The 26,537-nt window shown below is 43.1% G+C and overlaps 2 protein-coding genes across 4 annotated transcripts in view; one reads left to right on the top strand and one right to left on the bottom strand.

Annotated features, from left to right (window-relative positions):
* Positions 1 to 5,856, bottom strand: part of PRPF40A (pre-mRNA processing factor 40 homolog A) — a 44,657-nt gene extending 38,801 nt beyond the window's left edge. For 2 of the 3 annotated variants that reach the window (XM_019480545.2, XM_019480546.2), the window contains exons 1-3: positions 5,268 to 5,856; positions 3,586 to 3,723; positions 266 to 346 (exon numbers count right to left, since the gene is read on the bottom strand). In XM_019480545.2, coding sequence (XP_019336090.1) covers positions 266 to 346; positions 3,586 to 3,723; positions 5,268 to 5,621 — 573 coding nt within the window. In that variant the 5' untranslated portion in view covers positions 5,622 to 5,856. The remainder of the gene's footprint in view (positions 1 to 265; positions 347 to 3,585; positions 3,724 to 5,267) is intronic. The other variant, XM_014599497.3, reaches the window with a different exon arrangement.
* Positions 5,857 to 6,106: 250 nt separating this feature from the next.
* Positions 6,107 to 24,671, top strand: ARL6IP6 (ADP ribosylation factor like GTPase 6 interacting protein 6). The gene is made up of 5 exons (XM_014599320.3): positions 6,107 to 6,562; positions 6,643 to 6,696; positions 8,698 to 8,830; positions 11,265 to 11,306; positions 23,222 to 24,671. The coding sequence occupies exons 1-5, from the start codon at positions 6,265 to 6,267 to the stop codon at positions 23,313 to 23,315; spliced, it is 621 nt and encodes a 206-aa protein (XP_014454806.2). The 5' UTR covers positions 6,107 to 6,264; the 3' UTR covers positions 23,316 to 24,671.
* Positions 24,672 to 26,537: the final 1,866 nt, after the last annotated feature.

Genomic DNA, 26,537 nt, shown 5'->3' with positions numbered 1-26,537 from the left:
GCAAGCAAATTGCTGATAGTTCTGTTCTCGGTTACTTTTATTAAAGGATTTAATGGAGAAGTTTCTAAAACTTGTTCAAAATTGTATACTTAGTATCCAATATTTTACTATTATTTTGTGAAAGCTCGAAAGCCGGACTTAACTCTACAAAACTGGGAATAGCATCCTAAGAAAATGATACATACTACAGAGTAATATAAAAGCAATTAAATTAACCGAGACAGATGGAAATTGAAAAAAAGATAAAGACAAGTTTAAAGATTACCGGGACCGTTGGCTGCATGGTAGCTTGGGACATATGGGACATCATCATTCCGGGCATCACTGACTGCATCATTCCAGGCATCTATGATTAAAATATTACTGTCAAGTGGGTTTCAGGTAATACACTGCACCAATATGAAGCCTCTTTATGATGAAAGGATGCCAACACCTAACTATTAATCTACACAGGAAACATGCCTATTAAGTACCCAGACAGAGTAAACATGTATGTATAAGAACTGTATACATGTAACATGTATGAAGTTATACAGTTCTCCTTAAACTAACATCATAAAGTCAGAAAATAGCTTAAATCTCCTCCAATAAACTTTCCAATTTAATTGATGCACCACACACTAAGCATATATTTCAAATTCACCTATGAAATATCAGTAAAGGAAGCCATGACACTTGTCATTAACAGTACTATCCAGATCAAAGGCAAATCAACAAAAGATAACAAGGTGTATGATCAACTGATGGCACTCTACCCTGTCATGTTGGAACCCTGAAGCAAAACAGGAAAAAAAAAAATCAACTTTATGGAAAGATTTCTCAGAAATACCAGAGTAAAACAAGAAAACCAGGTAAATATCATAAATGCTAATTCAGGCTCTAAAACTGGTTCCGTTTTGGTGCAACTCTGAACCTGAATGTCTCTGCTTACTCTCACCTACAGGCTAAACATAATACCAAAAGTACTTACTTCACAGAAGTATTATAAGAACAAATATTTGTAAGACTTTTCAAGCTTAGACAGTGCTATTGGAGTTAAATATTCCTGATACAGAAGTTCTTGAACTGTTATAAAAAGTCTAGAAAAACAAACAATATTAGCTAGTTTGAAATGCTTCCTTTAAAATAATACTAACATGGTAAAGGGACAAACCAGCACTCATTACATGAAAGTTAAAGTTCAGATTTCTTTAGGGCTACAATATGTGCTCTCAGGAGACAAAAACCTGTACTTGATATTTGATCGGTCAACTTTTTACTTGAGCCTTGATACTCTTAAAAGCCATCACCACAAACCTGATGTACATTTCAGGTTTGTTTTTAAACAGACTGAAAGTTTCCTTCATGTTTTGCAATTTCCCTACACTTTTCATTGGCTCTGGCTACTAGGAATGGATAAGCCATACACACATGTGGAAAAGGGAACAAATACCAAGTGCTATATTCATCTGGTCACTAATTAATCTGCCCCCAAAAAGGTCCTGAAAATTCAACCCCCTTTATCTTTCAGTTATCCCCTTTTACCTTTATAGTCCTTGGCAGGCTGGCCAAGTGACCCCATCCCCCTTTATCTTCAGGGACCATCAGGTAACCACTCTCCTCATCTTGTATCTTGTGCGGAGAGAGGGATATTTGGAAGGGCTACTGCTCCACCCTCAATCCATAAGGCTTCCTTGGGAGGGTGAGGAAGAAAGGAAAGTTTGGAAGGCGGCCCCTCCTATTCCTCGCCATCCTGTAGAAGCAGGAGAAGAAAGTGCTCTTGCCCCACTGCTACTTTCAACTAAGTGGGATCTGAGAATGTGAAATTTCCTACAAGCCCTTGCAGAGGTACCTAAAAAAGCCGTTGCATTCTTCACTATTTTGGAGCCTTTATGTATCTAGAGTAAATCTAGCTTCCTGGGATAATATCAGAGTTATACTCGGGTCTAGAGCCTCTGTGGATTGAAGACAGGGGAAACAATTACTCTCATTCTCATGAGACTTTCTTATAAAGTAAGTAGGGCAAGCACCCTACTAGTTGGTCATTCTAAGACAAAATGAATGGGCCACTTGTTAACTCTCTTCTTGGCTGTTTTGGTGGGACAAAGAGCGTCTCCACCCCGAAAGCTTCATAAATAAAGCACTTGCCAGAGATAGGGCTCTAGCATCCAAGGAGACAGACTAACTTATTTATAGGGCTATAAACGTAGAGGCAGTATAGAAGCCTACTGGCCATACAATTCATCAGACCTCTACCTCTCTCCCACCCTAAAATTCTTCTATCATACCTAGCAGAAACTTCCTGGCTAAATTATTTCATTACAGATTTTGTTCATATATGTTTAGTGAACTGCTCATTATGTGGAAAGAAGAGTTAGAGATAATGACGCAAGAAAAATGGAATACAGGCTAAAAATTACTGGAAACCTTTTACTATTAAAAAACACATAACCCTTCCCTGTGTACTTAGTAAGATATAGACCTACCACGCCAATGACTTTGCTTGCATCCCATTTATCTTTTTCAAATGTATTAGTCATATGCTAAGAACTAAATTATAACATAAGACTGCTATACTGCATTGTAGAGCTTGAAAAATGTACCACACATGCATAACAGCTACATCTACACACACACAAAAATAAGCTATCCTTTTCTTGCACCCAGTAAGGTGCAAGGGCTTCCCCTTTCCCAAAACCCTAGGAAAGAGGGTGATAGAATTTCTTCTATGGCACTGGCCAGGCCCAGATCCTTCTTAGGAGGTCAGTGTTAGTATTCAAACTCCTGAAACTCATTCAAACACTTTTACTTCTTCAGACTGATGAAGGAAAGCAGTCATTTTTCTTGCCCCTGAGCGTGTCAATTTCATTCAATTTCTGCTTAGGGAGGCTTTGCTCACTAGTAGCTGCACTAGAACTAGAAAATGAGGAAGAGAATTGCCTGTTTTTAAATTCAGAAAATAATTAGCAGTCGTAAACGGCAGGAACATTCACTGTTTTAAAAAAGGAAGTTCAAAATCTCAGAAATGTTCCTTTGCTAACCAATCTGAGCAGTAATTTTTTTTTTTAAGATTTGCATTATACTAGCACAGTCAGCATATTACAAGAGCATATAATAATCCTCAAGATACAGCTAGGAAAACTCCTGCAAAGTCAGGAGAACATTAATTTTATATTTCTTCTCTCCATCCTCCTGTCATTTTCTACCATTGTTTATGAGAGTTGCTTAGCATCATGTTAAAGAAAAATCCTCCAGAAACTGAAGATTCTTATTAGAATTAAGTTCCATATTTTTCGCGATTTATAACTATATGCTGTTATATACACCTTACTTCTCTTGTGTGACTAAAGGAGAATTGTCTAAGTTATCAGCGTTATAACTGGTGGATTCGAGTGACAGATTCCAATATAGGGCTATTGTTTTTCTTTTAAAATTTGAAATCAAAAAGCAGCTTCATTATTTGTTATAGTAGAAACAGTATCTGTAGGACCCAAATGATATACAAGAAACCCGGGATTATAAGCATCATGATTTCCAAGGAATGAGAAACTTACCAGTCTAAATTATTTCTGATCATTCTGGAGAAAGTCAAATAAGCGGCCTTACCTGCCCCATTGGTGGTCCTCCCATTGGAGGCATCATCTGAGGCATCATACCATGTGGAACTGGTGGCATATTTGGTGGTCTCTGGCCCATGGGGTGCATCCCCATGGGTGGATAGTGAGGCATGCCTGGGTGACCCATCTGAAAGACAAAGTTAATAAATGAAAAATATTGATATCAAACATGAAATGCAAAAATTACAGAAATATCTCAATGGATATACAAACATTGCCTTACACGCCAGTTTAGCGTTGACTGAGGAAAATATGTAGAAAATTCACTACATCAAAGCATTTATGTATTCATGATGTACACGAATGGACTATAACTACCATAAGTTGTCAAAAATGTACAGTTAACAAACCTAGCTAAAAATTCCAAAACAATGGAAAAAAAATATATTCCCGCAACTTGCAAATTAGCATGCACAAATCCAACAAACCAAAAGGATAAAAATATTTTCACACATGGCTCTGACTGCTCAATGAAAGCATTACACATGTCATGGAACTCATTTGATAGATTATAAAATCTCTTCCTTTTTATGATTAAGTTTATAGTTAATACAACATCTTCTGCATCTATACTAGCTGCAGTCTATTTCTCGATGCATTTTCTAAAAACAACCATAACTATAGGGCTTTTTATGGACATTAAACTTTTTAGTAGAAGTGGACTGATTGAGATTTTTGGGGCTGATACAGATAGCTGATATTTAAGGAGGCGTATTGGCCGATACTGATCCAATTTCCAACAAAGCTGCCTCCAGCTGGGGGCAGGGTCAGGCACTGCCCAGGCGGGGCAGGCTCCCACAGCTGTCTGCACCCTGGGAGGGTATGTCCCCCAGATCTGCACAGGGCAGGGCAGGTTGCAGCCAGGGCTGCACAGGGCTCTTCTTGGCAAGGGCTGGGCTCAGAGTGGATGCCAGTGTTACTGGGAAGATGCTGCATCCATCCCAAATTTCACCATCGCTCCACTCCCATTGCCACCGCTGCCAGCCAGCCAGCCCGTGCAGCCCTGGCTCTTCCCAGTACGTAGGTGGAGGCAGGGCATTGAGATGGGGCTGAGCTGGGCGGCTGCAGTTTTGGGAGTAGAGCAGCAGTGAAACCTGGGATAGATGCAGCATCTTCCCAGTGCTGCCAGCACCCACTCTGAGCCCAGCTCCCGCTGAGAAGAACTCTCAGAAGTAACTTGTGCCGAACAACCTGCAATACTAAGCCAAGATCCCGGAACCCCTTCCTGGGTAACAAGTGAGGCGCGACTGGGAAAGTTTCAGCTGGCGACAAAAGAGGTGCAAACTGAACAAAAACAGAGATGATGTCAAGTAGTTTTGAACTCTTGAGCAATTCTGAGCCTGGCAGCAGGGCAGGAGTCACCCATCTGCATCCTGACACGGACAGCCAGAGAGGGAGAGGGATGAGTGCCCCCCTGTTAGGGCTGGCACCTGTTCCTGTCCTCCCCACAGGTGGGAGGGTCTGTCCCCACACTGGGAAGCCCTCCCTGGACAGCAGAGCCGAGGCCCCGGGACCAAGCACTAGGCGCCCCCGCAGCAGTCACGTGAGGTCCTTCGCCCCCGAGGGGCCCCTCAACAGCCGCCGAGAAGGACAGAGGCTGGCGTGCGCGGAACCGTCCCGCCACGGTCCCTCCCCCTCGCCCCACCCCCCCCGGCTTAACCCTTCACTCACCATGAGAGAGCGGTCTCCTCCCGGCCTCATCGAGGGGTTGAGCAGACTGCCCCCGCTGCAGCGGCCGAGCAGCCTCCCCCGGAGCTGCTGCCGCGAGGGCCCGAAGGGCATGAGGGGCTCGGGCTCCCCGCGGGGCGGGAGCAGCGGGGCCAGCAGGCTGACAGGCTTGCCCGTCGGCCAATCCGGGCGGCCGCCGAGCCGGCCGCTCTTCGGCGATTGGTCCGAGGCGGCGGAGACGGGGCGCACGGCATCCCCCGGTGTCAGCTGCATGAGGGGAGGCGGCTTCGGCAGCGAGAACGGCAGCGGCTGAGGCGAGGCCGTTGCCGCCGCCGCCGCCGAGTCCCCACCGGACATCGCGGCCCCGGCCCGGCCCGGCCCGCGGGGCCTCGGAGGGAGGGAGCGAGCGGGCCTAGGCCCCGCACCAGGAAGCGCGGGCGTGAAGCTGGGGCGCGCGGGCCGCCGACGAGACGATCAGGAAGCGGGTACCGCCGGCCTGGGCCGCTTGCCGCCGGGGGGGGGGGAGGTGGGGTAGGTCTCGCGCTGGGCTTCGGAGCTCGCGCGGGGGGAAAGCGCTGCGGCTGGGGTCGCGCGCGGGGAACGCTGGGAAGTGGTCACGTGGGCGGAGGAGGCGGGGCCGCGGGACGCACCACTCGCGCTTGAGAAGAGGGGTGGAGAAAGCGGCGCTCTGCTAACGGCTTGGCTTTGTCCCCATCCCCGGAAACCCCGTCCCCCCCCGGCCTCGCGCGCGGGTTGGTAGATGCTGAGCGCGAGCCGCGCTCTGGCTCTCTTTCCCCCCCCCCTCCCGCGAGGTGGTACGGGCCGTAACGCGCCCTCGCCCTTCCTGTTCCGGGTCAGCGCGCGCGCGCGGTTCCACCCCTTCCCCCCCGCCGCGCGCATTGGTGGGGGCCGGGCAGGGAAGTGGTGGCTCCACCCCCACTCCTTCCTGCCTCCCTTCCCGCCGCGCGCGTTTCGCGCCTTCTGTCGCGGCGTGGCCGCCATGTCGCTGTCGCTGGGCGGGCGCCGGCGGGGCCGGGTCGCGCCGTGGGGGGCGGCGCCGGCGGGGCCCGAGACGCCGTGGGCGGCGGGCGGGGCGGTGATGCGAAGCCTGTACCCCGAGCTGCAGCAGGAGGAGGCGGGGGTCGGGGTGGGGGCGGGCCGGTCCGGGGTGCCGCGCCCGGGCCACAAGCACAACGGGGCGCAGCGCTGGCCGGCGCGGGCCTGCTCCGTGCTCTGCTGCCTCGTGGCCGTCTGCATCCTCGCGCTGCTGCTGGCCCTCGCCGGCCTCGTGCTGAGGGGTGAGCGCTGCCGGCGGGGCGGGGCGGGGCGGGGCGGGGGGTGCCCGGGGCTCCGTGCTGAGCGCTGCCTGTCTCCGCAGATCTGCAGGCTGAGCAGGAGAAGAGCGAGGAGGCCGCGGAGACCCGCCTGCTGGGTACGAGCCGCGGCGCCGCAAGCTTTGCCCCGCGCCTCCTTGGAGATGGTGCTCCTTAGTTGTCCTGGGACGCGCCGGAGGGGGGGCGGGGGGACTGGCACTGCTCCGTGCAGCCTTTAAAATGGGGATCCTGGACTTGCCCTTGTTTGGCAGGAGGTAGAGTTAGAGATTCAGTTTTAGCAAGAGACGGATGATCCCCCAAACCAGCCTGTCTTGCTCCCTCCCATTAGGAGCTTTCTGAATCCTGCTGAATCATAGGTGGACGGGTGCAAGCTAAGCAAAAGAAGTCAAATTGCTTTAAATTTTTCTCAGATAACACTTCAAAGTGCGCAGCTGGCAGAGAAAAGCAATTATAACTCTTGGAAGAAACCAGGGTTCTTGTAAGGACCCGATGTTTGTTTTATCGCTGTTTTCTTGGTTATCTGCTGACTCGGTCCCTTCTCAGTATTCCCTCCGCTGAAGTTGGCTGACTTGTGGGTCCGATATTAAACATTGAAATGATTGTGGTGGCAGCTGCTGGTGATTTTGGACACCTTTTGCAGCATTCCTACCTTGGTTTAGGTACCTCCCTTTACTCTGCTTGGGGCTCGCATGCAACACACAGGAGCTCTGTGCCACTTGCCATGGGTGGTCAATCCATGCTGTAATCTGCAAGAAATCTGAAAGTCATAATGCATCATATAATCACGAATGACATCATTTTTTAAACATAATTACTTTTGAGATGTGCCCATTTTCTAAAAGGTATGATGTGTACAGGATGCACATTTTAAAGGTAGAATGAGTTTACAGATGAAATTGTATTTACATGAGAATATAAATTGGAGAAATAAGCATTTAAGTTTAAAATGTACATAGCGCCTATAATGAATTTTGACTTAATTTCTAAAACAGTTAATATAACATTTGCCTAACTGATCCAGAATTTTTTTTTTTTTGTTGTTTTTTTTGTTTTTTTAAGAAATTGAAGCAAAGATCTACTTATGATTTCAAGTGATTCCAAATCTTAAAGCAGTGAGGACGTGTAGACTTTTCCCTATCAAGTTTCATCCTTGTGACCACAATTCAACACCCTAGTGAAGCATGACTTTCAGACTTAATTTTAATTTCTTTACCAGTATTTGTTCACTTGCAATAGATACCCCAATATAGGTATTGCTCTGTTCATACAAAACTGCCTGGCTCATTTCCATTTGGGTGGTTTGCCACTTCTTAATTAGCAGTGGATTGTGGAATTAACCATTTGCTGCAGCTTTTATTTCAAAGAATGCTGCTTCTCTACACAGCTAGGGTTCATTAGTGGTCCTCTAGCGGTTTGGAAAAGCAGTGCCCTTTGAAACAAAACTCCAGCCAACAACGAGCACCTCAGTGGTTGTGCACAGCTGGACCCTTATCTTTGCTGTGGGCAAGGAACCTGATTCTACAAAGTATCTGGGTTCTACTGTGTATGTTCATAGTTTAAAAATAATTAGGGGTACACCAATAGATTTTTGGGGCCAGTACTGATAGCAGATTTTTAAGGAGGCTTATTGGCCGATACTGATCTGATTTCTGATACCCCCCCCTCCACTCGCCCCCTGGATGAGCTGATTGCGGCTCTGTCCTGTCCTTCCCTGCCCCACTCCCTCACCACGGGGGCCTTGATCTGTTCCCCGCACACATCCTTTCCCTCTCTGCTCTCCATCCACCACAACACAGCAGACTTACCAGCTGTGCACAGCTCTCCAAGCTGTCAGGCTGTGATCCTCGCTGCCTACATGCTGCACTGCAGCTGTGTGTAAGCATGAGGCATTTATTGGCCAAATCAAGCCAATTTCTGATGCAGTCAATTTTCTTTATTCACCTCTAAAAATAATACCAACACAGAACTAGATATACCATTCTCTTTCAGGAATGTGGAATCATTATGTTATATTGTGAAGCTGAGTTCTTTGAAAATCTGTTGTAATTTAGTGTTCTCATACTTATTTACATAAACTTCTCTTTTTATCCCTTGTTAAGGATTTTGGGGTCTGCTTATTCTAGCCTTGACAGCAGGGCTCTCATGCTGCAGCTTTTCTTGGACAGTGACATATTTTGATTCCTTTGAACCTGGAATGTTTCCCCCAACTCCGCTTTCACCTGCACGATTCAAGTAAGTTCTTACCAAACCATTACTGCAATGCCAGGATTAGGGTTGGATGGGCATTCTAGTTAACTACAAGACAATAATCAGGAATACTGCAAGCTTCATGCTTATGAGGTCGTGGGGTTTCATTAATATGGAGAAAATGAGAAACTGCATACAGAACTTTGCTATGTACATGTAGTCTGGTACTGGGTAAGTAGTTCACTTTCTGTGTTCATTCAGTCTTACTAGCTCTGTTGTTGAGGTTGCACATTTTGGAGATATCTGTAAGGATAACAAATATTGAGACTGAAAAATGGCCCAAGAGAGAAAATTCCTTCTAGTTTAATTTGAGTTAAATTCAAGTAATTGCTTTGGAAAGGAAAAACTCCATCAGATTTGTTGTTAGAAGAGCATTTAACAAACAGAGAGGAAAGAATAGTTATTAGGGATGCATTGATAAAGATTTTTTGGGCCAATACTGATGGCCAATTATCGATCAGCCAGTACCAATCCGATTACCAATATGCAGCCCAGCAGCATGGAAAGCAGCATCCAGCTGGTAAGTCTGTTGGGAAGGGGTGGGGTGGGGGCAGACTGCAGCCCCTGCAGTGAGGGAGGGAGTGGGGCAGGCATGCAGCTGGGGTGGGATGGGGTGTGGGACGGAGCTGTAGGTTCATCGGGTGGGGGGACAGCTCCTGCCACTGCACACCCTGGATCTGTGTGTGGGGTGAGGGCGGGCTACCTGCTACGTACTCAGAGCCAGGTTGCACCAGCCTCTTTCCAACAGCTGTACTCGGGTCAGGTGGGGCAGGCAGCAGCGGTGCTGGGAGGGGGGCCTGCAGAGGGCTATGGTGAATTTTGGGGTGGCTCTAGTCCCCTCTACCTCTAGTCCTCCTCCAAGCACCACTGCCTGCCTCACCCGGCCCAACCCAAGCGCAGCTGCTGGGATGAGGCTGGAGCAGCCCCGGCCCCAAGCCTGCAGTGGACAGCCTGCCCTCCCACCTTGCAGAGATCTGGGGGAAGGGAGGCACATGCCTCCTATGCCTCCCCTGGGGGTTCCCAGTGATGGGAGCTGCCTTCCAGATAAGTCGCTGGCTCTGTCCCATGCCTGCCCCACCCTGGCTGGGCAGCGCCTGCCCCAGCCCCACTCCCTCACCATGGAGGCCTTGATCTGCCCTCCCCTGCCCCCCCCCACCCCTTTCCCCAACAGACTTACCAGCTGCACACAGTTTTCCAAGCTGCTGGGCTCCATTCTTGGCTGTGTGCATTCCTGCTGCAGCTGCACTCATACATGTGGCATTTATTAGTAACATTATTGGCCACTTCAGCCAGAAAAAGACTATTGCTGTTAATGTCAGTTTTCCTTTTATCTGTGCCGATACAATATGAACTGATGTATCCATGCACCTCTAGTAGGTATGGTGTAAAGCTTTGTTATTCTCCTATTACATTACCCTAATAATGTGAAGATAAACATTTAATAGCTAAACCAAAAAAAAAAGCCAGTTAAGCTTGTGCTGCTGGGTCACTAAGTGAACCTTGCTAGAAACGGTCATCTGTCAGAACTACCTCAGGCTGTACTCATTTCTGTTTCCTTGTCTATTGGTTAGCCATTTTAAATTGAATATAGTAGCTGTAACGCCAAACAATTATAACTTGTTTTCTTCTCTAAATTTGCCCTACATATTATATTTAACATTTTTCTTTTTGACGTTAAGTATTCACGAGGATTTTGTCTTTCTCAGATTTTTGTAACAGAAAAAAATGCTGTACTATTTTTCTGTAGTCAAAGAACAAGGGAAAACTTGGAACTGTATTCCAAGGGGTGCCCCAAGCCCTAAAAAGGCTGAGAACCATTGCCTTAGACTCGTAAGTCTCTTAAGTTGCCTCCCTGCCCTACCTTCTGGCTTTGGTAATCATAGGAAATAGATTGGGATACATTTTTCATAATTCAAAGATGGCACATAAGTCTATATTATCGGGATGCTTAGGTGTTTAATTTTTTCTAATATCCAAATATCCTTAAATCAGACATCCTGGTCATAAAATGCTTGTTATGGTTTCTAAAATACTAACCAGCCTGTAAAACAGTACACCAGGAAAATATTTTTTAGATTGGTGTTAGATTGAAAGTACCCTTGCTTTTCCACTTTTTAAAAACATTAATTGTGTTTGTATGAAATAATAGGTGTTATATTCTGTTTTTTTTGGGGGGAGTTATATCTGTGCCTTTAAATGTAGATTGGGATAAGGAATATTTAAACTGCTTGCTTGCAAATTTATTAAGTAAATAATTTTAAGGTAGTAAAAGTATCACTAACTGTGAGTGTGATTTAAGGTTTTTAGATTATACTCAGTATAGTTATAGTTAACTTATATAAGCATCATAGCTAATTTCAGGATAGCAGGGGGCACTTTACACTCACTTAAATAGTTACTGTTTAATATGTTGTTTCAGAGATGGCAGAAAAGCTATGCATTTGGTAATCTGGCCAGCAGGGTGAGTGCTTGCATGCAAAATAGCTTTCCTACCTCAACCATATGAAGTATATATTCTTTGGAGCTGTAGGGTATGTTCACTTGGCATTCAGTAATCAAATTCAGGATGGGTAGTTGGAAACCCCACCTCCTATTTTTTTAAACCTAATTTAGAGTTTCTTGATTCTGTCCCAATTTGTAATGTATATTTTGTATCTTCTGATAATATGTTATCTGCTATTGCTAGATCAGCTTAACTGTGATAATTTAAATAGCAGCTCCTTAGTTACTGTTTCATATTAGTTAAAATAGTAGGTTCTGAAGTTCTGACTTTTTTAAGTTTTCTCTGTATGCTATAAAGAAACGGATGAAAGCATGTATTTTGCTTGTTGCAAAATATTTTTTTGGTATCAGTGAAGAATTACTTAAAATTCATAGATTCATAGACTGTAAAGCTGGGAGACCTCAGAAGATCACTGGGTCCAGCCTCCTGCACCAAGCAGGACATGATATGACACATCATTTTACATTTTTAAATGGCATATTTTACATTTAGATTGGATTTGAGAACAAACTAGCACTAACTCTATTTCTAAAAAAAAATACAAAAACAAAAAAACCCCAACTTGTTTAAGAGTCCATTTTTGAAAATTTAAAATAGTGTGAAAAACTGCATTGGAGCTATGCTGTGATTAGAGGGCAGGCCCCTTTCTCTAACTCCAGTCTTATTTCTGGGGAGGGATAATCCTCATCTTTTCCCTGTACTGTGCTTTTTTTTTTAATTTGGAATTTCATTGAGTGTGTATTTTCGTTTTGTATTCAAGAATATAAAAAGTCTGTTTAGATTTGCCAGTAGCTACTAATCTAGAAGTTAAGGGGTGCAATTATGTAGTCCAAATACCTGTTTCTTGTGCGTTATAGTGAAGGTGGTGAGGGGCCAAGAATACCAAATATAATGCCATGGTCACTTCACTTGTACTTCCAGGCAGCGTGGAAAGTGCCACGCCAAGAGCAATTTTGAATTTGTTTCTATTCAATGTATACGTCAGTTTAGTTTTAAGATTCTGATGAATGAGATCTGACATGGCTAACTGAAGTAGAACAAAAATGGTGCTGAAAAGAGTGTATTATTTTTCCCTCTGAGTATAAGCAGCTATATTACCTTTTGTGTGTTTTTCCAGAAGAGTCTGTCTCAGACTTTAAGTGCCTAACTTGAGATTCATAGAGTCCTGTTTTTACAGGTCCAGAGCATCTATTGCTCAGAATGAAGTGGGTTGAATCTATGGGCACTTGTTATCTTTGGAAAAATCAGAATCAAGGTGTCACAGGTTGGCTGCTAACATATGAGCTGGTTTGAAATTAGCAGAGGCTTTTGTTCCTTGGAGCTAGTTGTTCTGTAGTTAATACTATTATCATTGTGAGGAATTGTAGCAGCTAGCATATAAGCATTGAGATAAGAATAACATGAAATATATCAGATGAAAAAGCTGAGGGGAAATTCAGTACAAAAAGCATGGCAAAATGGAAAAAAAGAATAAAATAAACCTTTTCCCCCTTAGAATTGGGTAGTCCACTTATTTCTTTGCACAGTCTTTAATTTCTTGGATTTATGACCAGCCTATAAAAATAAATTGAATTTTACCATCTCCATTTCACGATCATTGTAATACTAGTTTAAAAATGCATCTTGATGTTGCAAGGAAATAGAGTGGGTCAGTGTTGTAGAAAAATCCCTTCAGTCAAAAGACCAGTATTTAAAAAGCAAAGAACTAATAATACATGGTTTAATAGGACTTAAAAGCTCAATAATTAGAGCTTTGAAGTCTAGAAGTAAAAGTAGAAAGAAAAATATTTTAAAGTTATTTTACCTTTTTTCACTTCTATTTTCCATACATCATACACAAGAGCTTTGAAGCTTGGCTGAAATATGATTTAAGACATGAATGAAACTAAAGATGAAAGCATAAGAACAGAATGACCAGAGCAAAGCTCTTAAAACTGTCAAGATGCTGGAGCTACATGTTTTATCGAGAGCGTTAGTAGTAGTCAGAAAAGAGATAATTTGTTGATGATCTATTTATGTCTGGGGAAAATTTTGCAGACTGAAGAACAAATTGATCAGGATTTTGTAAAACATTTTTAGAAAAGTATAGGTTATAATCCAGTTAATATAAAACCAAACTTGATGAAATTGTTTTAAAAACTAAAGAAATAACTGCAGAAGCTCAGATTGATTGTCATCTAAACAGTCTCTCTCTTTCTGGGAGGAAGTCATTTCTTGATAACTTGCTTGTACACAATTTCTGTAAGATTATATGACTTGGAACCTACTGAATTTGGGGCAGCTGCCCACCAATTTCACAGGCAGAGCCTGGTAGCGGCTGTGTCGCCGCCCCCCCCCCCCCCCCCCCTTTAGCTGAAGGGCCCCAGTGGCCCCATCCCTCACCACCGATTGGCTGCAAGGGCTGCCTCTCACATGCCCCTGCCTCTTGCTGATAATTGGTGGGTAGGTTTGGGACCCATGACAGGTAGCCAATCAGCAGTGAGGTTGTGTGGTGCTCTGGGAAGTCAATATTTTGTTTTTAGTAAGTCTCTGTTTCTCCCCATGGATTTCACGGGCATTTCCCACTTTCATGGGCAATGCTGGATTTCACAAAATCTATAAAATTGCTATTTTGGTATATATATATGACACATAAATAGTATGTATATATTATAGCGGGAGCAGGAAGCTCCAACTGAAAGTGAGCCAGGGAAATAAGTCCCTAAAAGACTTTGGGCAGTGTAGGGAATCTGAGTGGAAACCTAACAGGAGCTAGCGGTCTTCCCCCCCCCCCCCCCCACCTGTAGGAGCAGCATTAGCTGCAGTGGCAGCAGGAAAGTGGTAGGAGTGGCGGCAGCCATGATTCGTCAGTTCCTGCTTGTTTGCTTAGGCCAGTATAATGAAGTGCAGTACTGGGAAGGGAGCAGGCATTGCAGGAGGCATGGAGCCACAACCCCGTGCTGCGTGGCATCGGGGATGTGACACCAGATGGCAGCTTTGTGAAGGGGGAAAGGAGCCTCATCCTAGGTGCTCACTGGAGCCTGGGGCACTTGGGTAAGCAGTGAAGAAGGTGAAGCCTAGGAGGCACTCTGGGATCTGGGGTGGGGTGGGGTGGGGAGAGGAACACTCGACCCTCGCTACACAATGCCCACAACATGTAGAGGAAGAAGGAATTAGCTTCATTCTGGGACACGCGAGTGAGGTCAATAGACTTAACTTTCTTGGAGGGGTGAACACTAATTGTTAGTAGGGATGTTGCTGGGTGAATACACTGAACTGGGCAACTGGGATCCACGCTCAGGTGAGGGTGGATTAAGTTTTTAAAGTTTATTTAAAGGACCAGAAGGACTGGGTTAGCCATTAGTTTATGGTCACACTGTGAGCCAGGGCATAATTTGATTTGAAGACTTTACTTGATGGAAAGCCAACATCAGAGTCACAGATGGAAGTTGTCGGCACTGCTGTTTGTAGGAGCTCACTTGGAGTTGCAGCTTAGGACTGAGTGTTGTCCGCAAGGCCTGGAGGACAAAGCCCTGAAGGGTATCACTACTACAGTGAACCAGTTGGCGTGTGAAAAGGGTATAAGGGGAGGTGGAGTCCCAAACATCGCCCTTGTGCAGGGTGTGCTTCTGTTATAGTATATGTAAGTTGCACTGAAAGCCAGGCTGTCTGGACCTCGGGGTTACAGTGGACAATAAGACTGATACGAGTAAGCAGTGTTCCCTTGTTGCCAAGAAGGCTAATGGCATGCTGGTCTGCATTAGTAGGAGCATTGCCAGCTGATTGAGGGAAGTAAATATTCCCTTCTATTCTGCACTGATGAGGCCATATCCGGAGTACTGTGTCCAGTTTGCCCCCGCCCCAAACTATAGAAGAGATGTGGGCAAGTGGGAGAGAGTCCAGTGGAGGGCAGTGAAAATGATGAGGGGGCTACAGTCACATGGCTTCTGAGGAGAGGCTGAGGGAACTGCGTTTACTTAGTCTGCAGAAGAAAAGACCAAGAGGTGATTTGATAAAAGCCTTTAACTACCTGAAGGGTGGGTCCAAAGAGGATGGAGCTAGACTGCTCTCAGTGGTTGTAGATGCCACAACAAGGAGCAATGATCTCACGTTGCAGCAAGGAAGGCATAGGTTGGATATTAGGAAAAACTTTCTCACTAGGACGGTGATAAAGCATTGGAAGAGGTTACCTAGAGACGTGGTAGAATCTTCATCCTTGGAGGTTTTGAAGGCCTGGCTTAATGCCCTGGCTGGCATGATCTAGTTGGGGCTGGTCCTGCTTTGAGCATGGGGGTTGGACTAGATGACCTCCTGAGGTCTCTTCCAACCCTAATTTTCTATGATTCTGTGTCTGCTTTTGTAAATATTTGTCCTTCCTTTGAATTGGGATGGCGCTGGTTTATATTCATGCAGCAGATTTCAGAAGACTGGAGAAGTTTTCCTAAAGGTAACTTGGTCACGTTCCCTCTTTTGACCTTCTGATACTGAAGCATTGTAGCAAATATAAAATACTTTGAAATCTCTTTTCTAACATAATCTTTGGGCTGTAATTTTAATCTGAGCCTGAAAACTGGAAGCATTTGAAGTTAAAAGGAAGATGAGATGAACTTGTAACTGGCTGGAGAATCAGTGGAGTTGATAGAAATAAGTAAGAGACATTTTCTTTTGAGCTTTGTGTCTTAGAATGTAAAAGCTTAAAGAAGGGTGGGTTAGGTATTTTATCCTCCTCGTCTAGATGGGGGTTGTGGGGGGGATCCATGCTTAATATGGTTTTCAGATTTCCCTTTCAAATTCATAGTGGTTGTTCTCATAAGTGTAGTAAATGGGAATGTTATTGATCAAATTGTTAGTAAATGTTTAATATTTACCAGCTTCAAGCTTCTAAATAGCATGGGCAGTGTGACTTGTATGCCTAAGAGCACGCAGCAACTGGTGCAGCGTCTTTAGCCTGACGAAGGGTTTTTGAACCCGAAAGCTTGCTTAATAACTATTCTCCAACCATTTGGGTTGGTCTAATAAAAGATATCAAATTCACCCAAGGAACCTTGTCTGCCTAAATCACTGAGAGGCACACATTCTTCTGTGTGGTACCTTTTATTTGACAAATTGTATCGTTGGGATAGATACAGGCTGTAAATCACTAAGGCCTTTTTTGAAAAAAATGTATCCTGCCATTTGTCTGCAAATAGCATAGTGTAAAATTGCCAGTTTACACAAAAGATTGTAAACTGTCACTTTGTCTTTCAAATGAAGAAAGAGGAAAAAATTGAAGAAATCAGCAATTACTTCAGTACAGGTGACTGGTGAGAAATGGATACGTGCAGCCACTATTATATCATACAAGGGAAAATATGGTCCTGCATAATGATTTTTATGGCTGAAAAGAGTTCTGTGTTACAGCTGCTGGTGATGTGTTCTGCAGCCTTCTGAACTGGCTTTCTGTTTAAATTGGAATAGTAGGTAAATAAAAACTTTATTTTTCAGTAATCAGTTTGAGACGATAAACACTTCTCAATTATTCAAGTAAGTTTTGGCTTCTAAAAAGACTTAATATCTCCATTAGATTTTAAATTAAATATCTATGACTTCTACCTTCAGTTATGTAAGTCTTTTAATAGGGATAGCAGGAAATTTTGAGTTTGTATTACCTAGGGCTTTTATTCATATTTCCCCATTTTAATCAAGTGCACACACCAGATTGGCAATCCATATGGTGTGACATGGGAAATTAAATCAGTTTGACAGTGCCAAGTGTTATCTGTACACCTGCCGGAGTCTGGCACTGTTCTGCAATAATACAGCATTGCTTTCTACACAGTAGAAATGGCATAGCATCAGACTCCACTTGCTAAAGTATTTATGTTTGCCATACATACGTACATACATTGACTCTCTGTTGACTTAGCGGCACTGCTTTTATAGTGTGTGCTTCACTTAATTCATTTTTGGAACTGTACAAATTATAATGCTTTTAAACGTAAACCAGATAGATAATTTTTTTCTCCCCCTGGCTTAAATGTGAAGATGTTTTGTAATGACTTGCTTTTTTAATTGCCTGAGGAAGCAAGCATCGTCCCAATTACCTATAAATAGGCAAGGTTTGGAGTACTTTGGAGGTGGTTACATTTATGTGGCTCAAGGTGTCTTTTGCCATTTACAGTCTTGATAGTGATTTAGCTCTCCAAATCCTGTTGTACTTCAGTCACCATATGGGAAATGTGAAGAGTTAGAGCACCAACCACAGAATTGACGTATTGTTTTATGCTGTTCCTGGTAGAGAAGTAACACGAGGATCTAAGCATTAAACATATTTCTCAGATAAGTAGCTCTTTAGAGCCTAGTCATCCTCTTGCAGAGGGGAGAGAGGCAGCCCTAATACATTACCTTGACTGTCTGAAAACTTGAGGGAGATGGGAATGCGACTGTCGCACCTTTCCCAAATCACTTACCTCCAGTATACTTTGAATCCTTTCTATTTGTCTCAACTACTGACATGAAAATTAGTTAACAGTAGAGGGAACTACTCAAAAGCAGCAGCAACTGGGCCTGCTGCTTTTGAATACGGGCTTTCTTATTCCATCTGTTTTAGGCTGCATATTTTATAGTGGCTCACTTCAGTTGTGGGCCAGTTAAGTCACTTGCAAGGAAGTTCCTTGCACCAGTACCGCCAAGCTCTCAAGTATTCACACTTCAGTGTTTTAATATCATTAGCACTTAGCATAGTGGGTCAAAGACAGTGCTGCCATGCAGCAGATAGGGTTCCCCCACCCCCGGTGCATCACCACAAAAAAAGAAAAAAGATTGGTCACTTTTTTCCAACTTGTCTTTCAGTCTCACCTCCCCATTCTTACTGACCTCCTTTCTGAGCATCCACTCACTGATGCATAGGGCTACAAAACTTTACTAGGACCTAAGCAGATATAAGGGACTGTCTGGAAAAGTTGTCTTCTTTCCCATTTGGACCAAGTTTCTATAAAAGGGAAAGGTCTGCTAGAGTTTCTTTCATTGGACCCATGTCAGATTCAGCTTTGTGGTATGTGACTAGGAATGCTTCATATTTTAGATACATTCAGTAGCCAGTGGAGACAATACGGAGTGTCTGCTAACTTCTGTTTCGTTTGCCATTCATGGTGAGTTGTCTTCTACCCTGAGTAATTCCAGGGTGCATCTGCTATTCATTGAGTCTCTCTCAAAATGTGTGTGTGAAGATGAGCTATGCTTGGCAGACTTATTTTATTCTAACAGTTGGAACCTCTCTCATAGTAGGATAACCATCGAGTCTCCCATTAGTTTGCACTGAAAATTGGTAGCATTTTTCCTCTCTGACTTAACGGTGGCCCTACTTTTATAGTGCATGCTTCACTTCATTCACTTTTGGAACTGTAAAAGTTGTAACGTTTCTAAATGTAAAACAGATACTATCGAACCATATTTTATATACAATTTTTGGGAAAATTTCTTGTTCTAGGAGAATAGACTTTTCAGTTTCTGTTTTTACCAGGATAGTTGGTGGATTTAGCTTTAGCCTACAGGTTAGGTAGTATTAGTGATATCGTAGCTGCGATGGTCCAGGAATTGTGTGAGAGGCAAGGATTTATTTAGGTTGATTTTTTTTTTTTTGGACCAGCCTAATGGTTGGAATAACATTAGATAAGCTTTTGAATGCAAGACAGTCTTCAGCAGGTGACCTGATGTGGCAACTGGGCCATCAGGTCACCTAATAAAAAAAGTCTTGCTTGTCTAACTTTTATTCCAACCGTGCCATTTGTTCAATAAAAGATATCACCCTAAATAAACGCTTCCCTTGATAGGTTAGAGAATGTTTAGTAAGGATTTCTTTCTAATTACTGACTGAAATATAATTAACTAACCCTTTAATTCACCTATTGCACTGGATACTGCAGATATTTCATTTTTTTCTAAATTAAATAGATTTACTTTTTCCCTAATGTTTGAGAAATTTCTGACCTTTTCCCAAGGAGAAGGAAATTAATGTGACCTTTCTTACTAATTCATCAGCTTTGAGCAAGAATCTGATGTCTTCTCTGAATTCAATATTAAATTGTTAACCATGCATTAGTCTTTAGGTGTTTCAAACTTGCAGTGTTTGGAAGCTCCATATCCATAAAGTGAATTAAAGGCATGCGGATTTTGTGTAATAAAATATGTTTTCCTTAGAAACTAAAATTGAAGTGCTTTTGTAGCTTTTTTGTAGCTGTCTAGGTGCAAGTGAAAGATAAAATAACCTTAAAAAAAACCTAGAGGGCTCAGTTGGGCTGGGGTTGCAGTTTAAAAGTGATACATTAAAGCAGCCACTTAGTCTTGTGTCCTGTGTCCTTGCTGCTGAATCTGCCACTTACTGTGGCTTTCGGTGGCACCCAGTAAGCAGAGGAGATCAGAGCAGCAGGGGCTCAGTGACCAAGCTCTAGGATTGGCAGTTAATGGCAGTAGCTGGGTCATAAGTACACAGTCTACCACTCTAAAAGGTTGTCAACCCCTGCCATAACATAACTAGAAAATATAAATTTATAACTTGTCATTTCAGGTTATTTAAGGTACCATTGGTAAAATATATTTTTATTTTTTAGATTTCTGAAATTCTTGAACAGCTTAAATCTGTACTTTCCTAAATAATTCCTTTGTTCAGGTGGTTATTTCTTCTTATCAGTAAGGATAGGACAGCTGTCTTTTTTAAAGTAAATTTGATGCGCGGTACTTGGTTGACAGGCTTGATAATTAAGCTTACCTGTTCATAGTCAGGGTATGATGCACAGAATACCACTCCAAACTGCTCTGATGATATGCTTCTACACTGAAATGTATCCTTTCAGTTAGAGGAAAGATGTGGAAGTAGGTCAGTCTGTTCAGTCTTTTTCACAAATCAGGGTGGTAACTGGTGGCTTGCAGAAACAAGTCCCTCAGGAATTGGATAGAGACCATCATCCCACTTGGAACAGATGTTGGGGTGGCAATAAATTGCACTTTTTTAACAATCTGTGTTTATATTTAAGCAAAAAATGAAAACCTTAATTCTGGAAAAGAGTATTTTGTTTTAGTGACATAGCTACCTGCTTGCAGAGAAGTTAGACTTTTGTATAAAGTCCATAAAACACTATGGAGGCTTATCATAAATGGTGGATCAGGGAAACAACTACATATTTAATCAGGCAGGTAGTAGGGGGTAGGTAGGGTGGCACCTTAGGGTCCCTCCACATGTGCAGGTAAAGCAGCAGTTGGATCTAATGGAGGGGTGGGCAATTATTTGGGCCTACAGGCCACATAGGGCGTGTCCAGATGAGCCTGCACGTGCCTCTTGCAGCGTCTCAAACCCCTTTAAGACGCTGCAAGAGGCATGTGTGGGAACAAAGAAATGTCATGTGTCGTCCCGTCCCCCCCTGCTTCGCTGCAAATTTGCAGCAGGGGAGCAAAATTAGACCCCCGGATATCCAGGGGTCAAACAAAAACCTGGGGGGAAAAAAAACAGGTATGGGCATGGTCCCAGACTGTGCCCTGAGGCAACTGGAGGCCCAGTCCTCCAGAGGCGCTGTGGCAGAGTGCCAGGGCGTCCCTGTGATTGGCCCTTTCCCAGGGCCTGAAGCACACTGCCTGCCCGTGCTGGGCAGGCAGTGGTGCAAGCTCCAGGGACCTGGACTCGGCTTTTGCCAGGTAAGCAGGGGGTTAGGGGGCTGGAGGAGGGGGGAGGGGACCTTCCCCAACTCCCTGTTCATTCCCCCACCCCCATTTGTTCTCCCCATCCCCTGTTTGTTCTCCCTGCTCCCAGTTCATTCCCCTTGCTCCCAGCTTGTTCCCCTAGCTCCCTGCTGGCTCTCTCAGCCCCCCCACATTCACCGGCAGGAACAGAACGAGCAGGAGACTGGAGACGGCCCTGGAGACATTCCCCTGCTGTCTCCAGCTTCCTGCTCCTTCCCCTGTGGTCTCCAGGCCCTACCCCCCCCCCCCCCCCCCCACACACACTTACTTACTTAGGGAGCCTTGAGCTGTTATGGGGGCTATGTGGGATGGTGCTCTGGGCTGGTATGGAGCGGTGCTTAGGAGTGAAATGGGCAGGCAGAGCTGGGGACATCCTGGGATCGTAAAGTGGTAACAGCACAGGGCTAGGGCTGAGACAGATCCAGGATCTAATTCCCCACATGTCCCTGCTGTCAGAACCCGGGCTCTGCCAGGAAGGCAGCAGTGTGCTCCAGAGGCGACAGATCCAGCCCCAGCAGCAGTACCAGCGCGGGTGCCCTGCCACCTCCCCCCACAAAGCCCACTGCCATAACTGGACTGGGAAACTTCAGCCAAAGGCTCACTGGGCATGGCTTAGCCATGCTCTCCTCTTCCCTTTGTTCATACAAGGTTCTCTGTCTGGGGCAGCATCTGCAAACTCAGCCCAGGTATCCAGGCATTGGGGCCCCTTCAAAACCTGTCGGGGCACCCCGGAGTGCCCCAGCATCCTATTTGAGAATTACTGCTCTACTCCAGCAAGCTAGCTCTGAATTCTGTACCAAGGCTACACACTTTGTAATGTTTTCTGCCTTCTGCAGTCATTCTTCAGTTTCTGTGGAAAAGAATAACAGTACAATAAATGGTGTTGAATTTGTATTTTGGATGTTTTTCACTTAAATTGTTCAAATATGCTACTTCATAATATGATGTTGTTGTGTTGACCCATACCACATCTGAGTTTTTTTCATGACACGCTTGGAGGCAAAGGCCGCTACAGTAAGGAGTTTTTGCCAGTCAGTAAGTTTAGAAGTGGTCATAATGTATGTGAGGATTTTTAGTGGATAGATCAAGCTTTTCTGCCAGAGGGAGGGGTTTGTTCCTTTCCCTCACACTTGTAGCATGCTTTGTAATGTTTGCAACTGGAACTCTTCATTTTACTCTGGTAGTCTTTAAAAATAGCTTTACCTAACATTTTCGTTCGCTTAACGGAATGTATCTGGCAAAATGATCTGCTGTTAAATTATTGTTGCCATTTTATATTATTTTAGTTTCTTGAATTGGGTGATATTGTTAGTGGGACCATTTGTTATTGCTTTTTGTTTGTAGATGCAAGGAGATAGTACTTTTTTTAAGATTGTGTTTGAAAATTGAGCTTCAAAAACTTAAGATAATACCACAGCTTTAAATGAAAACCTAAACTTTGGCTGATTCCATAGCCATGGGATTGCATAGAATGCTCAAGTCTAGCTTTATTATATGAAGCTTATTTTGGAATTAGCTTCTGTATTTTAAATTAAAAATATCCACTGACTACAGAACTATTTATTTTGCAATGAATAGCATGCTGCCACTGTTGGAAATGGTGGGGATGAAATTAATAACTTTATTTTTGGTTTTGTCAGAAACTTTATTTGGGATTTGTTCGATAGACTGAGGCTAACACCAGCGTTCATGAATCCTTAATCTGCTGATGCATCTAGAAATCCTAGAAAGATTTCCAATTACCATATACTTCTTGTTGTTCTTGTTTTCCTCCCCCTAACTGGCAGGGAGCTGTAAAATGACTGCTTTTAAAAACTTCATTCCCATTCAATCCTTTATAATTTGGACAGGGATGCAAAAACCCTCATTGTGAGGCTTTGTGAATGTGGCCAGCAATTCAGTTCATTAATTCAGCTAAATGTAATCCGACTTTTTACAGTCCCAGTCGCAACAAAGCCAACAAATTTCAGGTCAGGGTTGTTTGAAGTCACCACTGTCTTGAATCATAAATCTAGGTGCTTCTTAATAATTGTAAGTAATTCTTGCTTTTAGAACAAGGCATTAAAATGCCTTGGTAAAATTCCTTGGAGGTGTTTTTTTGCACGTAGTGTATGGCTTTTTTGTGTTGTTTTGGGGCTTTTTTCCACTCCTTTGTATTAATTGACTTCTGCTTTTTTCTCTAGGCGGCTGACGGGACATTCTTTTCACATTGGTTATAGTATGGCAATCCTGAATGGCATCGTGGCAGCTCTTACTGTGGTGTGGTGCCTGATATGAATCCTACACTGATTCAGACTTTAAACACATTCTTTAGGATGCACATGGATCTACTTCAAATCCTCTAGGTTGAGTTTCAATAGCACTGTGAAACAACCTTTCAGTTTTTTACTAGAAATGCCTCACAGTATGTTCCAGAGAGAAATCTTTGGGCATAAAAGGATATCCTGGTCAGTTGCAGTAGGAAGGGTGGAAAACTGCCTAATGCTTACAGACAAAATATAAGTATTAAGACAGATTCACAAATTGAAAACAATTTTAAATCCCTACGATGACACTTTTTATACTTTAGAATAATGTTTCTTTAATATTAGTGTACTAACATTAATGTACTACAGGAAGCATAGTAATAATATATTGGACATGCATAGCGTCCTATTTTAAAATGCACGGTGTTAATTATAAAACCTGTTAATGTTCTTTTTGCCGTCTGTATGGCATAGGCAATGAAAGCCAGGCTGACCTTTGACATTTCTGTCTGCTTTTCCAATATTACCACAGTACTGTTTAGGTTCTAACATTGCAGGGAAATTGTTACTTAAACATTTTATTGCATTTAAAAAACATAAAAATATATTAGACTTTATAAACTACTTTATCTCTTTCTATATATTTACATATATATAAATGACCTAAATCTTTATATAAACTATGTGATAGTGTGGCTAGCTGGGAAGAATGTAATATGCTGCAATTGCAGTGTATGCAAAAATTTAAAAATTGTCTTATGAATGTATGGAAACTTTCCATTTTGTGCCAATGAATTCGACAGAATATTGCTTTAGCTCTTTATACATTATATACAATTTTGATATTTTTGACATTACAATAGGATGCTCACATTTTAAATGCAATAATTATTTTTATGACTTATGCTTATTTGTAATATATGTAAAAGTAAGATTTTTTTTTTTTTTTACAGTATTTTTTCTGTGCTTTTAAAAGTATCAGGAGCCTAGCAGTTGCACTGTTTAGAATGTCATCTGTCTGTACATACTTAACATGACATATGGTTGTTTTTGTTGAATGCATATTGGTTATATCCTGTTCTTAAAATACTAAGAATGAGATTGAAAGTGAATTTGTATAGTTTGAAAATTAACGTTCTGAAGCATGTACAGATTTGCAGTTCAGTTTGATTGGATCTAAGCAAATACTTTTACAGCTGACTACACTCTAAAAACAAAATACCAGAGCAATGTATTTATGTATAAAGGTGTGCCTGTTATATAAAAAGAGTATTTATAGGATTGTTCTTTTGTATAAACCTACATATGTACATACAGGTTCGATTTTTGTTTTGTTTTTACAGCTTCAGGTCCAAGCATTTGCTGATAATAAATTCATGAAAATTTGTATTGTTGTTCTTATTTTATAGTGCTGATAATGTTCGCAAGTAGCTTTTCATATATACTGACAAACTAAACTACTAAGAATTCTCACTCTTCACACACCTCTGTGATGAGATTTGTTTTTGAATTACTCAAGTCTGTAGTGATTTTCAAAAATGATATATTTGGAATCAAATTCTGCTCTGTGCTATCTACAGCACCCTGTTACACCTGCAGTGAGTAGGGTTTCATGGGTACAATGGAGTGAAGAATTTGATGGGGTTTCTTCCCCTCAGTGGATTGAATTTTAAAGTGGATTAGTTCAATTTCATTACATTTCTATATAGATAATCTAATTCAGAATTAAAGTCACTTTAATGAGTTTAATTTACTTTAGAAGTGAATTAAGCTGAACTGAATTAAGGTGTCTTTTTAATTCTCATTTTGATCTGGGTGATCTTCTATAGCAATATCAAAGTGAGGTCTAATTTCCATGGAGAGACTCATCCATTTCTACAATACAAAGACCAGAAGAGGAATCCAAGATAACAGGATACGTAGTCTCTCAGATACAATAACAGCTCAGCTAATAAATGATTGCCTAGAAATTATATGGATGGGAAGCAGCTGATGGATTTCTCTTTATTCCCTCAAGAAGGGTGTCAAGCATAGTCTGCAAGCCAGATCTGCTCTTTGGACCCGTTCTATCCAGCTCATGGGTAGACTGTGCCCTGGCCCTGCAATGTTGTATGCATGTGCACTGCAGACTGGCTAGAGCTCTACTCAGCAGCACACAGCTGGGGCATTTAGGTGGCAGCACAGAACTCTGGCTGGTTGGCAATGCTAGGGGCATGTGACAGCAAGGACACCAGAGATGTGTGGTGCAGAGCCTGGCCAAACAGCTGTACTGAGGTGGGGGTGTGCAGCTGCCCACTGTGCATGCTGCTACAGGCCCCTGCTCCAGCTCTGCACTGCTGCCTGGATGTGACGGCAGCCACGTTCTTACAGCTCCATGTCTGCATACCTAAAGCTCAGTGCTGCAACATGCACTCAGCCCAATAATGCCCCAGTGTAGCTCCATGCAGCTGCATGTCCCTGGATCCATACTGCTGCCTGAACACAGTCCCACAGATCTTGTCCAGGAGGAGCCCCTGCTGTCCGGATCTGGCTTGATGTCTGGTATGAGTTTTAACACTTCAGAAATCTTCAGTCTCTACAGCATTGTGATGAGACTGCTTCTGTAATTAATGATTGGGATATTGCCTAACACTGAATATTATTTTAAAAAAGAATATACAAGACTTTTGTCATCCCCTTTGTAGTCTGTGACCTACATATCAAAGTAATTGATTCAGCTTTAGCATCCATTTTCAGAACAATGTGTATCAAAATTCTATAAGCTTCTGTCCTTGTCTTTAGTAGCTGTAACCAGAACTTACTTTTAGTTATTTTTCCCCTTCTGACAGTATGAAGCTGGCCACGTTTCAAAGAGATAGGTACAGGGGTTTCTGGGAAACGGCACCTCAAACTGCTGAAAGCTAAACTTGTGTAGTGTATGTGTTAAGGCAGATTTGTATGAAAACATCAGGGATGGTAGCCCCTTCTGAGGGTATAAGGCCTGCCAACTTTCAAGGAGAATAGGTGTAGGGGTTTCACTGCCAGGGAAAATACAGCTTTCTTTTTCAAAAGCGTGAGGGGAAAAAACCAACAAGAACAAATATAAATGAAAAGAAATGGATTGGATAGGGATAAGTAGAGGAATTCAACTTAGTAAGCTATATATCCTTTCCAAAAACAGAAAGTAGCAGGAGACTTGCAAGATAGGAGGCCAAGCCAGTCCAATACCTTTCAAACGCTGTTGCTCAGGCAGAAACAGCTCACAAAAGGCACA

This window comes from Alligator mississippiensis, chromosome 4, assembly GCF_030867095.1.
Source record: "Alligator mississippiensis isolate rAllMis1 chromosome 4, rAllMis1, whole genome shotgun sequence".
Taxonomy (NCBI): domain Eukaryota; kingdom Metazoa; phylum Chordata; order Crocodylia; family Alligatoridae; genus Alligator; species Alligator mississippiensis.
The sequence above is the reverse complement of the archived record's forward strand: the minus strand, read 5'-3'. Positions and strand labels throughout refer to the sequence as shown.